Source organism: Bubalus kerabau, chromosome 1, assembly GCF_029407905.1.
Source record: "Bubalus kerabau isolate K-KA32 ecotype Philippines breed swamp buffalo chromosome 1, PCC_UOA_SB_1v2, whole genome shotgun sequence".
In the NCBI taxonomy this organism is placed as follows: Eukaryota; Metazoa; Chordata; class Mammalia; order Artiodactyla; family Bovidae; genus Bubalus; species Bubalus kerabau.
In genome coordinates, this window is record NC_073624.1 from 166,491,495 (window position 1) to 166,507,053 (window position 15,559).

Here is a 15,559-nt window from a genome sequence, read left to right on the forward strand (position 1 = left end):
GATAAGTTCAGGGTGAGTGTGAAGCCAGAAGGGTTAATATATGGAAAGGACTCAGAACAGTGCCTGAGACCTAATGAGCCATTTTTATCCATAAGACAGCTCCATAAGAGCTTAGCTCCTTAGCTCCAGAAGACAGCAACGTGGTCTCTTTTATTCCCTGCTCTAATTCCCACACCTAATTATAGCATGGTCCTTTCCTGTCAACCCTGTGCCTCAGAGTGTGACTCTTCAGATGTCCAAATGGTCCATAAGAAAGAGTTCCTTGCCTTTGTGGCTTAATGTCTGCAGTCCCTTTGCCTTATCTGGGATTAAAGGTAATAAATAAGGTCTCCCCAGAGGACTTGTAGAGATGGGTATTGAAAGAACCAGCAAGGTGGGATTCAGAACTAAGGGACTCTAAGCAAGGAGTTTGTGGAGGTTCTTCATTTCTCTCCAGTGTGGCTATTTTACGGGAAAGTACAGCAAACTTGTTTGGCATATGAAGATCAGCAACATTGGTCATAATCTTATCTGTTCTTACAAAAAAGAAAATTTTTTACATCAATTCTGCCAGAGCTTTTGAAATTTTCCCAAGGTTCGGCATAGCTATCTTATTTCAGCTGCTAATCCTGTGCTATCTCAAAGTGAATGTGATACATTGTCCAGCCACACATGTCTGAGTCCAGAGATTCAGGCCAACGCCCTGCTTGAGGTGGCCTCTGTCTTGCCCCATGCTTGGAGCCCAGCCTCTCAGCCAAGAGCTAATGTGGGGCTGGGCAGCGTGCCCTCCAGGAGAAGGTTCACGACTCTAGATGGTAGGAATGGTGCCGGCTCTGCCTCCCAGGGAGCCTTGGCTCTGCCACCCTTCCTGCATCCCAGTCTTGTGAGGGAGGGCTGTACAAGGACCGCCTCCTCCCACAGGGTATGGGGCCTGGAAAGAGGGCAGTAAAACTGATCAGGGAAGCAAAAGGAAGCCCAGTTTGGCCTCAGCACCAAGCTCTCTTCTCAATACAGCTTTATCAGCAACATAGTGGGCATTTTGAGTTCTGACTCCTGTGCCCATTTATCAGCGGGTCTGGACCACAGGATAAAGAGAAAGCAAAGAGCACTCAAAAGCTAAGTCGTCAGCTGACCTCTTGATGGCTCTGTAACTTTCTGGGGACTCCAGCCCTTGGTGGGCTGCCCTTCTGGTGAGACGGTGGCCTGAGAGCAGTGACAAGCTCCTCCCCAAGACAGCAGAAGCAGATGAAATTTAAGAGGGGTGGGCTGTGGGAGCCACCACATCCCGGCCCTCTGGTTGAAAGTGGCCACGGGATCAAACTGTCTGGAAGAACACAGCCCAGAGGCACCAAGATAGGACGATCCTTTCAGCCTCGTGTCTGGAGGAAGCAGATTGGAGAGAAAGATTCTTAGTCAAGTATCCTTTGCTGGGACCTGTGGGGCAACCACCACACAGAGAGGTGTGAGAGCTGAGACCCTTGATTTCTGACTCGGACAGAACATCCTGCAGACTCCCTTGGGGAGGGCAGATTTCACAGGCTGTGGCAGACTGTGTCTCCCTGAGTTCACGCCAAGACCCTGTGACAAAGCCCTTCAACTGAGGGACTTCCTGTTCCCTTCCTAGTCTCCCGTTCACCGATGATACAGACACCTTTATCTGAGCCTGCTTTGAAGGAGTGACCCACCACCCCCCACCCCACCCCCAAGCCCATCATTCATGGAATGGCGGACTAAGGATTATTAGAGGCCCTGGGAAAGCCCCCTTTCTCCCAATAGTCTTTCCCACCTGCTTACCTGTGCCTCCAATTCCTCTCACAAAGAATCCTATGATTAAAGGAGCTTAAATTACAACCAGGGGCTACATTGAAAGTGAGGAGCACATTTCTGACACAGAACACCTTCTGGGAGGCAGGAGTTGGTAGAGAGAAGTGTGGGGAGGGCCTGGGTACAGACAGGGGAATGAGGGGGCCGGGGAGCAGCAGCCCAGATGCAGGGAGGACTGGCCCCAGATTTGTGAGACACGCCTTTACCTTCCTGTTTCTACCACTCACTGAGCGCCCGAAGATCAAGGTTTTTAAAATGTTAGTGTATAGGGGAAATAATTAGGCCTCTTGTGGCCTCTTGAGGATTCCCAGGCATGACCCCTGAACTTCTGGTTCAAGTAATTTGGGGGAAGGCCTGGGAATCTGTATGATTAGGGAGCACAAAGTTGTGGAAATTCTGAGGCTTGAGGTCCCAGGAAGCCGCATGGAGAAGCCCTGCCTCACACACTCCTAGGACAGAAAGAGGTGAGTCCCAAGAGACATGGGAGAGGGGATTCAGGTCATGAGGAGCCAGACCCTAGGCCTCAATCTGCCGTCTAGTCCAGGTTAGGGTCCAGAATTCAAAACTCAACCAATGCTCTTCAATTTAATCCAGGGACAACAAGAATAACAGCATGACCTGAAGAATAAGACTATCACACAAGTGTTGTTTACAAAGGACTCCAAAAGAGCCCTTTAATAACATGTCTCAGTGCAGGGAAATATACGGTGAAGAACACAGCTTTCAAGGAAGTTATTTTCAAAAGAGCAGACCATCTATAAAGGATGATGTGTCTCCCCAAAAGGCAAACTCAAACTTGGAAGCTGGAGAGAATTTGAGCCAGAGAGGCCTTTCTCCAGTGATTACCTGATATTTCATACCGTCTCTTCCTGCTGAATGCGTTGCTTTAGAATGCGTCACTACACTTTGCTCGTTGGTCCGGTTCACTATCCCCCTCCTCCAGCTGAAGGGAAGCTCCATGCAGGCTGGAGCTGCACCTGCTTTCACATCCCAGAATCCTTCCTAGTTCATAACAAGTCACAGTTCCTTTGAATGAATGAACGAATGCGATGACTATGATGCTGTATTGGTGGGTCAAGGTATCCCAGAGAAAGCTTGGTCCTGGGACCAACTTACATTGTAGAAGGCTGAGAAGAGAGCCCAGGGCAGGGAGCCCAGGCCTACCCAGCACCTTGCTTCCCATGGAAGATCCGCATCAGAAGCAGGGGTATCGCACCAGCTCACCAGGCCTTTGGAGCTGACTTCTCTGGAGGGCTCTAACCTCGGAGCTGCTGGCTCTGGGTCTATCACAATCACTTTTTGGCCAGAGAGTTCTTAGTTTCTTATAGAATGGAGGCGGGAAGCCCGCAGACCTTAAGCAGCCAACATTCTGCATAGAGTAATAGGAGAGAAAAATCTGCAAGGACCAGAGAAAGTGGTATCCTTCGCCTTGTATTTCTGCGCACAGAGATATGTTATTAAGGGGCTCTTTTGGAGTTCTTTGCAAACAACACTTGTGTGATATGTTTATTCTTTAGGTCTTGCTGTTACTCTTGTTTTCCCTGGATTAACCTGAAGAGCATAGGCTGAGTTATGAGCTCTAGTGATACAAAATATGCACAAGACTCTTAAATAAAAAAAGAGGAGTCAATACCTTTGCTCAAATTCAAAAATTATTATAGTCATTTTGCTGACCTTTCTTATTCAACGATGCGATGGTTTCCCAAGGAAAAAACTAAATGTAGCTGTGTCCTCACTATTTATAACTGACTCGGTGTTCTCAAGAAAGGCAACTAAAACCCATAGAGACACAGAGACCGCCTCTGTTTCTGCTCTCTGAAGTTTGCCTATTGCTTCCTTTCTCCCTTGACCCTCCAAGCCTCAGGCTGAAGGCGGTCTCTCTTGGGGCCTGGACAAAGCCATACATGTGCATAGGGCCTTTGGTGACCTGCACTGATGGAGCAGCTGATGAGAAAAGAAGAGCTCCAACTTTGTCTATTTTAGGCCACTCTTTCCTTTGCATTCACTCTAAGACAAATTCTAGAAAATACAGCAAAAGAGCAAACAAAAACTCATATTAAATAGACTTCCCGTTGTAACAAGGCAGTGGGATAAGAGCTATGCATTCTGAGATGGAATCAGCTACAGAATACAAAGGCCATTTGTATTTAGAAAATATTAAGACTTAAGGCTTGGTAAGTTTTACCAAGCCCTCTCCAGACACGACCCTGGGACAGATCTATATATTATCCTCTTTTTTTAAGAAAAAATGATTTATTTTCGGCTGCGATGGATCTCTGTTGCTGTGTGGGGGCTTTCTCTGGTGGTGGCAAGTGGCGGCTCCTCTGGCTTCTCGTTGCGGTGGCTTCTCTTATTGTGGGGCACGGGCTCCAGGCACGTGGGCTCAGTAGCTGTGGGGCACGGGCTTAGGTTCCCCCTCACTCGGCATGTGGATCTTCCCGGAGGAGGGACTGAACCCATGTCCCCTGAACTGGCAGGCAGATTCTCAACCACTGGACCAGCAGGACGTCCCTATATCTTATCTTCTTGCTACCACCTTCCACTCCTTGTTACTATTAATTAAAATGGCACGTTATTAAAAACCATGAGTGATCTGAATCACTCATTCAGTCCTTCACTAAAAAGTTCATTATACCAGCACGTGCCAGACACGTGGGTGCATCTAAGAATTTCACAGGGTACCTGGAGGCAAGGTCCCTGACCAGGGCCGCCATGGCAACCTTTCCTCTTATCACCATCCGCCTCAGCCCTCACCAACCACAAACATGCGTCCAGCTCCATTCAGTTATTTGCAAATCCCTCTTCTCCCCCATCCACGCCTTTGCTCTGGCTGTTTCCTCTCCTGACAGGCGTGGCCCACAGTCGCAGAGCCCTGCTCACCCTGAGGCCCCAGCGGAATGCCACATCCTTCACGTGACCCTCTCCCGTTCCCCCGAGTATGTGACCTTGTCTTTTCCTTACTCTCATGTAAGTGTCAGCCTCCTCTCTGGCCGTTTCAGACTTTCTATTAGCTATATCAATAAAGTCTATCCAATATACACCCATATCAACATGCTTCTCCAGATTGTGAGGTTGGGTCCCAGGACAGTGGGGATCAAACCTCCCCACATGGACCTCTCTTTGGGCAAAGCACAGGGATGACAGGCTTATAAACTGGGGCTTCATACATGCTCCTGAGTTTGTTCCAATCTCTTAAATTCTTCCAAGACCACGGCAGTTAGAATGAGGATAGACACAATGAAGGATTGTTTGAAGTTGTGTTTAAATTACACTCTGGTTGTCAATTTGTTCCCTCTGAGTATCTGGACCTGTTGACACTTTAAACATCATGATGTGAGCTTGCCTAATTAAGCAGTAGCACTAAATGTTTAGTTAATCTCATTTCTAATTATCTGCTCCATGTCTCTGGGGAAAAAGGAATTATTTAATTTCTTCCACTGAAACTTGAAATATCAGTTCCCTGTGGTGGTACTTTCAGATCCAATTAAATTCTCTCTTATATTTCAGGGTTAAATAGATAAGAAATTATAATTTCATCTTTTCCCCTAAATACGTTTAGGGTAAACACAGTTTTCCATTTTCTTTGTCCACTTGTAACATTTAAAGCTCACTTATATAATCTGAAGTCAAATAACAATATGATTTGTTAAAATATGTTATTTGGGGTTGAAATACTGTTTAAATTGCAGGAGACAGCCCTTACAATTGCTTGCATTATTAGCATTTTCACCGTTAATGAAAACATCTCCGTCTGAAAAGAAGGAGATTGAATTCTGCTTAGAATATCAGACTGCTTCTGAATCTCTGGGTGGCAGAACCTGGCTGAAAAGCCATTGACGATAATTTTGTACACAGCCTGGAGAACCGGGAATGGAAGCTGCTCTGCCCCTAAAAACAGAAGCCTAAATGAACGACAGCCTCACTCTTGAGAACCCTGGGGCCCACACTCCCTGGGGGAAAGGGCCCATGTGGTACCCTCACGCAGAGCCCCTAACTGGCCCATGTCAATGGGATACGTGGCACGCAGGACTCTGCCAGAGCCTGTCGTTGACCAGGAGCCCCAGGGATCTTCAGGCTTCATCTTGGAAACTCTCCTGAAGAAAATCCAGGCTTAGGAGCTGGTCTACCCCCTCAGGGCTGTCCTCGTGATTACAACTATCCAGGGTCTGCGTGTCCTGAGAGAGACCAGGCTGATCAGTGCAGAAAGGAGGACAGATGTGGGAGGCCGCTGGGGCATCAGACAGGATGGCAAAGGCGCAGAGGCAGAGACACCGCCAAAGCTTGGGGAGCAGCGGCAGCAAAGGGAGGCCAAGGGGCGATTAGAGAAAGCAGGCACAAAGCCAACCAGCACGCACCTGGAAGAGGTGACGCGGGGCAGACAGGGCGAAGGGTGTGCGGAAAGGCTTAGGGAAGACAGGCAGCTTCCTCTATAAACTGCATGCCTGAGGCCCTGCAAGTACCAGTCAGCGCTGAGCGCACAGGACACACGAAGGGTCAGATGCTATAACCCCTGCGTCTACAGGGGCAGTGTAACGTGAATGTCAGAAAGCACCACGATTTGTGAAAACACTGGTTACAAATGGTTAAAATGCTTTGTTTTGCACCTAGAGGACAGATGGTGCCCCCTAAAATAGCAAATCTTCACCTCGATTTGTAAGTGATCTTGGAATCTTCCCCAAATAGAACAGCTCGTCTCCATGCCTAGGGATACATCACGCTGTGTTTAGAACAGAAATCCTTTTTAAGGCTGTTGGACCCAACTACTTAAAAAGCAAACTTATTATTTATTTCTTTTGGCCTAAAGGAACCAAGAGCATTTGGAAAACTTTGCATTCATCAATCTATGAAGCCTCCAACTCAGAAAACCCTGACCCTCTCAACCATCAATAAGGCTCCCCTTAAGAGACCCTGCTGAACAGCTTCATCTCCCTGTTGGAAATTACCCCAAATCACTGCCCATGCTCCCTCTGTTCCCATCCTGACTTCCCTGTTCCATCAACTCCAGCCTCACTCTGCCTGTTCCGTGCTGGGCACGTGGCACTCCAGACTGGACCTCCCCATATTCTTGCTGTCGGCCAGGGCAGGACTGTGTAGTTCACTTCCTCCTGTCTCACCTGCAATGAGATCTGCCCCTGCATCTGACCTGCTCATGATGAATGAGCCAGAAGCTGTTTCCTAGAGATCCTTTGTTTTTTTCCCCCACCATCAAAATATTTATTGGAACCAAAGCAGAGGGAACAGAGCTGTTAAGATGGCAAATCAAAGTGCAGATTGGAAGGTGGGGTAAAGCAAGATGTGGGGTGGAGGGGGCACTTCAAATGCCACAAGAGGGGTCCCTGTGGTCTGGGCTGGAGAGACACCCTTCACCTCATCCTGGCAGTGAAGATCCCCCACTCACTTCTCCCATCTCATATCCATCCTGGGGGCAGCTGGGGTCCTGCAGTGACCCCATAGGGAGGGACCACCCCTTCGATCCACCCATGGCTGTCAGTCAGTCTGTCTCCCTTCCTCATTTTCCCAATAAAGAGGACACAGGGCTTACCTGGCAGCCAGGATCAAGCCAATGCACCTCCCTCCTGCCTGGAGCATCTCTGAATTCCCCAGTCTGTGGGACTGTCTGGGACCAAGGAAGAAGCTGCTGTGTCCTTACCCTCCACTGTTTTTCTCTTACTGAAAAGACTTTGCCCTTTCCAGGCAGCCATGGGGTTGGCCCAGAGGAGCCCATTCCAGACACCAAGCCAAGCTAGCTCCATCTGCTGCCCCAATACTGGTGTTTCCTGGGGCTCCTCGCCTTGGCCCCTGCCCCTCGGAAAGCAACTCAGCCCCTGGTGATTTCACCTGCCTAACTCAGATTCAGTTCTCACAAGCCAAATCAGACGGGCCCTTCAGATGCACGTTCCTGCATACTTACTAGCCAGCAGTGGGTGGCCTCAACCTAGCTCACTCTCAGTTTCCCTGTGGACGAGCTCCGTCTCTTAGGCTCCCTCTGTCAGTCATGGCCACCCCCTGGACATGCTGAGTTACTCTCCTGGGTCTCACCCCAGAGTTTTCTCCCTTGCCGCATCCAGTTATTAAAGCCTTCTTATTTGACCTCTAATGTCTCTCCATTCCTACTATCCAATTTGGCATCATTTAAAGCCTGTGCAATGGGCTTCCCTGGCAGCTCGGATGGTAACGAATCTGCCTGCAGTGCAGGAGATCAGGGTTCAATCCCTGGTTTGGGAAGATACCCTGGATAAGGGAATGGCAACCCATTCCAGTATTTTGCCTGGAGAATTCCATGGACAGAGGAGCCTGGCAGGCTACAATACAGAGGGTCTAAAAGAGTCGGACATGACTGACCAACTAACACTTTCACAAGGCCCATGCAGCCACAAAAGACTGCCTCTTCACTCTGTAGCCTGGTCCTCCCAGAGGGGTCTGTCAAAAGACTCTATATGCTTCACGGACTTGCCAAGGACTAAAGAAAAGACTCTCCAAAAACGCCTGATGATAAAATCACCTAGTGTGCTAAGTCAATTCATTTGTGTCCTACTCTTTGCGACTCTATGGACTGTAGCCCTCCATGGAATTCTCCATGCCATGCCCTCCTGCAGGGGATCTTCTTGACCCAAGGATCAAACCTGCATCTCTTACATCTCCTGCATTGACAGGTGGGTTCTTTATCACTAGCACCACCTAAGAAGCCCCTAAAATCACCTAGACTGGATGTTAAATGTTCAAATTCCAACCCAGGCTGAACAGACTAGACTCTCTAGGGCAGATACTTCAGAATCTGGCTTTGGTGATACTGATCATTAGGTAAGGTTGAGAACACTAGCTTACAAAATCAAGTGGAAATGCTTTGCCATTCAGTACAGTCCCCTCTGCCATCAGCCCAGCCTGCTTCCCCTATACCCACTGCCACCTCCCTTCCCAGTTCAGACTCCAGCAGTCCTGATTCACTGCTGTGGGACACCCTACCCACCAAGATGCCGCCTCATCTCATCCGCTGCCCCACATAAACAGCCAATGGCAGCTGAAGCACTGCCTACTCCTCATCCTCAGGGGCCACCTATGCATTCACACAACGCTCCATGCACAGCTTCATCACTGCACCTGACACCATGACATCATATCTGCTTCTGTATCTGCCACCCTATAGACAGATCCACCCTGTGTCCCCAAGTTTCCAGCACAGCGAGGTACAGAGTAGGTGCTCCATAAAATAAATCCCCGCTGAGTGAGGAATAAATGAATCCACCAAGCACTCTAGTCCATATGCAATTCACTGAGCCCGGCAAAGCTTCCTCAGCTAAACCGATCATCCTCTGGAGGCTGCCACTCACTCCGTTATCACCTTTGCTACTCTTCTCTAGATCGAATCTGTCTTTCTGCAAATGGGGCTCCCCAAATAGACTGCACAGTGCACACTAGTATCTCCCCAGCAGACTATACATAACACAGCCAGCTTCCCTCTTAGGGACACCAGGCCAGTTTGTACACGGATGGAAATAACATGGCTGTCCGCTCTGCCGTATCACCCTGCAGTGGTGGTTCAGTCGCTAAGTTGTATCCAACTCTTGTGATCCCAAGGGCCGTAGCCCATCAGCCTCCTCTGTCCATGGGACTTTCTAGGCAAGAATGCTGGAGTGGGAAGCTATTTCCTTCTCCAGGGAATCTTCCCAACCTAGGGATCAAACCCAGGTCTCCTGCATTAGAGGCAGATTCTTTACCTACTGAGCCACCAGGGAAGCCCCCTGTCACCCTACAGATGAGCATCTAATTTGCCACTGACACCACCGAAGTCCCTGCACGGAGAGCCTCCTATTGACTCTCCACCATTGCCTGTGAGCCGCTTCCCCTAGATGTACATCACTCTGCCATTTTCCAAACTGAATCTCATTCTGTTATATCCTGCTTGTATTACTCACCTCTCTAGATTCCCATTTGCTATGTTTTATTCCTTGTTGATGTTAAGAACATTTCCCGGTTTTGTATTTTATGTAAAGTTCATTACGGTGATATGTGCCCCCTTTTCAAATCATTGATGAAGCAATTAAATGAAATCAAACCTAACACCCACCCTCCTGGAAACCTCTCCAGAGGGTTCCAACACCACATGTCACTTAGGGCTCTTGGATCCAGGGTCTCTGCAGGCAGGGCTCCTGGCTCACTGAAATGGTCACACGGCACAAGCCACTGAAGAGCTGCACGGCATCCTTGCCTTTCCTCCTGCCTCTGTACCGTCGACTGACACTGACAAGCTCATGGGATATGGCAGATTCTCTAAAATAAGACAAGCATGACTCCAGTAACCTAGAGGGTCACACATGTTCGTTCTTCATTGCTTACCGTCTTCTTTGGAAGATGATAACTATCATCTCCTAGAATCACGAGTGCGCCCCCTCCTTGGTCTCATATATATGTGGTTTTCACACAAACCCCAATTTAAATCTTTCCCATTCTTCAAAATCCCTGATTCTCCATCATACTTTAATAATTTGTTCAGTTAAAACATAAAATGACAACTTATGTTTTGCCCCAAATTAATACAGCCTATATTTTTTAGCTACACCCTTTCAGAGATGTCCTCAGGAAAAAACCCAGGACAAACTCATTTATTAACATAGGTTTTTTTCCCCAATACTCTGTTACTTATTTTTTTAGTCACCTCAACACACATGCTCAAGGACTTCCTCCAATTTTGGAGAAACTCAAAAACACACACGGGACAAAATAAAGCAAATAAAATTGCAGTCGTTGGGGTAGATTGGTTATTTGGTCTGTTTTTAAATTTTTGTTCAGATTTCTCGTTCTGCATGACACTGGGAAAGCACTCTGCAAGCACACGGCTAAGGAGCTGGACTGTGTCAGGAGACACCATCTTAGGGACACGGCAGGAATGTGGCTGGTTGCAGTTTATGCACAATTCCCTGGACACCCCCTTGTAACTCCACCCCTTCCTCTCACACTCACAAGAGCAGATCAAAGTACCAAGCAGTGGGGGAAAGAGATTAGTTTCAGTGTAGTTGCGCAAACCACCTTAAGTTGTGGTAACATGTAACCAAGTAAACGTTCTAGAAGGAACCCAACTTCACTCACTGACGGAGACACACCTGAATAATGGACGAGCCGACAGCACTTACTTGAATGCAAGGAACCTTTTTATCTATTCTAATCGGCAGGGAGTTGTTACTGCCCAGAGATTTACTACAGGGCTCCAGAATACACCGGGACATAAAAGTTAAAAACGGTATACATAAGATCACATGTTTCAGAGCCAAGTGATATCCAGAGTGGATTCTCTCCTCAGCCTGTGGTCATCTGATGTTTCTATTTTCTGTGCCAAAATACATATTTATATTAATAGTCATTTGTTGTCTTGAATTAATTTGCTTAAAGAGAAAAAGTGCACAACATTTCAGATAATAATCATTCCATGTTTAAGAACATGCAGACAAGCAAACTCCAAAGACAAATGAAGTTGGACTATCCATGTAAATCCATGTAAATTATTTACTTTGACATATGCGTGCTCAGTTGCTCAGTCGTGTTCTGACTCTTGTGACCCATGGACTGTAGCCCACCAGGCTCCTCTCTCCGTGGGATTTTTCAGGCAAGACTACTGGAGTGGGTTGCCATTTCCCTCCTTCAGGGGATCTTCCCGACCCAGGGATCGAACCTGCATCTCCTGTGTCTCCTGCTTGGCAGGCAGATTCTTCACCACTGAGTCATCAGGGAAGCCACTGGATAACATACAGGATATTAAAAATGCCTGTTCACAACTGAGTTCTGTCCCTTTAACAGCATCACTATTGCTTTTAATTTAAATGACATGTATACAATAAAATTAGATTTATCGTCAGGTTTATTTTGTGGTTCTCTTGATTTTCTACCAGGCCCAATTCATGAGCAAAGCAATCAAAGATGTAATTTTAGCACACAATAACAAGTCTTATTAGAACTGCGATAGGTGGCTTCTTGAATGGAACATCAGTGGTAAAAAATGATAACCATTGGGAAACTCCCTGGTGATCCAGTGGTAAGGACTCGATGCTTTCACTGCCTGGGTCCAGGTTCAATCCTTGGTCAGGGAACTCGGATCCTACAAGCCACACATGGGAACTCCGCCAAAAAAAAAAGGATAACCCTTAAATATAGCATTTGGTAGCTAAGACGTTCCAGAACACGGCCCATGCCTCTTATCTGTTTCCAGAAAAGGAGGGCCACCTCTGGTCCCTTACCCACTTTTGGATGAATTTCTGAGTGAGCTGTTCCCTGAGGCTTGGATCAGTTCCTCTTGGTGATGGATCAGAGCCGCCAGGCTGCCCTACTCTGAGGCCTGGCAATTCACAGCAAGGCACTCCCAAAGTGTGCCTCCTCTCAAAGGCATCCGGCACTCCCCTCCCCAGGCAAAGCGATCAAGGCAGTGCAGACCTGAGCTAGAGGCAAATGAAGCACACAGCCAGTCCCATCTTTCAGGTACAAAACAAGTTTGCCCAGGGGCAGGTTGGCTGGCATGGGGCCAGACACCTTCTGTTCTGACTTTACGTCTATAGCACAAGTCAGTCCCAGCATCCACATAAAGACCTATCCTCATTCTCACGGCCTGGCTCACACAACCGTGGCCCTTAGAGTCCAGAAAGATGTATTCTAGCTCAGTAGGACTGTCCTGGAGGCCACTGTTTGGCCAGCTGGAGGGAGACCCTCTGACTTGCCCCCTTCCCCTCTGCCCAGAGAGAAGACGTATTCTTACCTCTCATTTCTGTCCCCGAGGAACCGTTGGACCAAGCTGTCCACTTATTCCTGTGCTTGCTGATTTCCTGGACTTTGCAGACATAATGCCCTTGATCTGCTGGCTGGAGGGTCAAGACAGAGAGCGTGTAGAGCGCCCCACGCCGCTCCTCAAGGAGGCGCAGCCTCTGCCGGTAGGCACTGCGGCTGAAATTCCCGTAGTACTGCACCACGCGGAGCTTGGTCATCTTAACCATCAGGGCTTCCTGGGAGTCTGGTCGCGCAAAGAACCAGCGCACAGCCAGCAAGCTGTCCTTTCGCCTCTTCTGCGAGACGTGGCAGAGAAGAGTGGCATTTTCCCCCTCCAGGTAGTCGACCACAGGCCCCGGGGACACGGTGACGTTGAGGGCTCCACAGACCTCTGCAGCGAAGACAGGGAGGAAGAGAATGAGGAAGGCCACCGCCACTCCCCGGGTGCGCACACACAGCCTCTTCCCTCGAGCAGCCAGAGTGATGCGCAGGCCAGAGAGGTGGGCCACCTCCACCCCTTCTATGCTCACGCTGCCTTCAGGAAGGAACCCTCCTTGGGGCATGCAGTGGGTCTGGGTAGCCCCCATGTCCTCAACCTGAGAGACGATCCCCTGCAAGTGGGATGTCACCGATCACCTGGCCTAGATGCTTTTCTCTGTTTTCAGTTAGTTGCTGATATTTAAAATTCAGGAGCTTTCACATACAGATTTAAATTTGGGGAAGCTCTTAAAAATATCCAGCTTACCTCAAATCCGCCTTTCCTACCTGCCTCCCCAAGGTCTGCTTCATCACCTCCCTGAGGAGGCAGCGCTGTGGCCCCAGTCCCTGTCTCCGCTATTTCAGCTACAACCAAGGCAGATTATCAGTACTGGTCCGGTGAGTGTTAAACTAGTACCATGCAGCTGGAATGACAGAGGTGCCTCGGTTTCTCACTCCAAGTCTCTTAGGACCATGATCCACGGTCTAACAGCTGAAGTGCAGGAAAAAAGAGCCAATGAGCCCAGGGGTACCAGACTCGCCCAGCAACCCAAAATATGCTCCAGGAAACCAGGCTCAGGTTGAATTCTTGTCCTTTGGTCTCAGGGCTGACTCTCACCAGCCATGGATCTACTCCAAGCTGACATTCGAGAGTGCCACTCCCTGTCCACCCAAGATCAGCCAGCCCAGCTACCCTTGCCCAGGTCTTCTCCCAGTAGACACACTGCACAGTGTCTGCAGGATTACATATTGCAGCTGTGCAGCCCGGGAGCTCACGAGTGCAGCCTCCCCCTGGCAGGCAGAGTCCAGGAAGGACAGGATGCCCAGAGCCTGCTACTGTCCAAGCTGGGCTGTCTTCTCACCAGATCCCACATCATCATCCCTGCGCTGCCCAGCAAGCAACTCCAGGAAGCATGATGCCCTACTGCACGAGCAGGTGTCCCCAAGGTCATCCCAAACTACTAATAGCCCCCAAATACCACCTCCTGGTCACATGAGGGGACTTGGGGGCCTGGATGGCCGAGTCGCCCAAGACTTTGAACCCTGGTCAGCGCTATAGGTAAGCAAGGAGGAAGGATGAAAAAGTGAGTAAATATCTGGTCCTTCCACTGTGAAGAGGCTGTGAGTCAACAAGGTGAGGCCCTGTGTGTGCTGGGGTGACAGGGAGAGTTTAACACAAACAGTATCCTTCATTGTAAAAATTCAGGCAATAAGCTCCTCCTTACATATCATTTCGACATAGTTTCCACTGTTCATTTAATAAACTGAACACCTCAAGAGATACAACTTGAGAGTCTATTTTCTTTTGTTTCTCAGCTCTTAAAAGCCAGGCCACCAGGACACTCCAGGATATTTCAGGATCCTTAACTTAATCACATCCATAAAGTGCCTTTTAAACTGCATTCACAGTTCCAGGGATCAGGATGCAGACATCTTTGGGGGTCATTATTCAGCTAACAGCACTGTGATAGTATTTTGTTACCATTAAAAAAAAATAGATGGAAGTGAATTCAGAAGGAAAAGATGGATGCTTGGCTGGACTCAGCTCATTGTGAACAAGAATGAGGTCTTGTATGTTTACAGTGACAAAGAAAAAGCCACCCAGGGAGACACTCGGGAATGCAGATCAACAGGTACCCAGGGAAGGCACACACCCCCTAGTAACAATCTCTATCTACACAAGTCACTCACACAGGACAAAGGAGGGGCTGCCCTCACTGTTTCCCTGCAGCTCTCCCACCAGCCCACACACCACGGTATATTAGACCAAAAGCATTTCCCCAAAGTCCGCTCAGGCCCCATGGAGCCCCCTGAAGAGCACAGAAATGCCAGGCTGACCCCACTTTAACAGCTACCCAAGAGTTTGGCAGGCAGAGTGCAGCAGAGATGGAGCAGCTGGCTTCCAGAACTGAAGTCCTGCTTGGCCCGCCCCCAGGGTCTCCCCACTGGAGGCAAGGAGAGCTGGGGAAGGCAGGAAATTGAAACAGCATGGATGGGATGAGCGCACAGCCGGGACCCCACACCCTCGTCTCCTCCTATTAACGCTGTATGAAGGAGGGGTTATTTATAGTGGCTGAAACCAGGAGAACATGCCAAGTGCTCCGGTCCTCATGGGAGGCCAGATTCCATCCTGGAGGCAAACGAGTAACTCTTCCACTTCTGCAGCTCAGGCCAAGTTAGCAGCTCCCGGGAAAGGGAGCAAAGTGCACCATCTTCCCCAGTTAAAGATGGAAACGCCTCTCTGCCTTCAGTTAGCCCCTCTCTTACAAATGGCCCAAACATGTCACTCCCACTGACGTGCCAAGACCCTTGCTATGGGCTGAACAGTGTCCTCCACAAATTCCCATACTGAAGCCCTAATCCCCAGGAACTCCAAATGGGACTGTATTGGAGAGAGACCCTTTAGTGAGATGACTAGGTTAAAATGACGACCTAATCCCTAGGAACTCTGAATGGGACTGTATTGGAGAGAGACCCTTTAGTGAGATGACTAGGTTAAAAGGAGGCCCTTAGGGAGGACCCCGATCCAACA

At 48.8% G+C, this 15,559-nt stretch overlaps 1 protein-coding gene across 1 annotated transcript in view; it reads right to left on the minus strand.

Moving 5' to 3' along the window:
* The window catches only part of VSTM4 (V-set and transmembrane domain containing 4), an 81,682-nt gene that overhangs the window by 60,590 nt on the left and 5,533 nt on the right, over nt 1-15,559 (minus strand). The window contains exon 2 of the mRNA XM_055538385.1: nt 12,542-12,940. Within this exon, the coding sequence (XP_055394360.1) occupies nt 12,542-12,940 (399 nt within the window). The remainder of the gene's footprint in view (nt 1-12,541; nt 12,941-15,559) is intronic.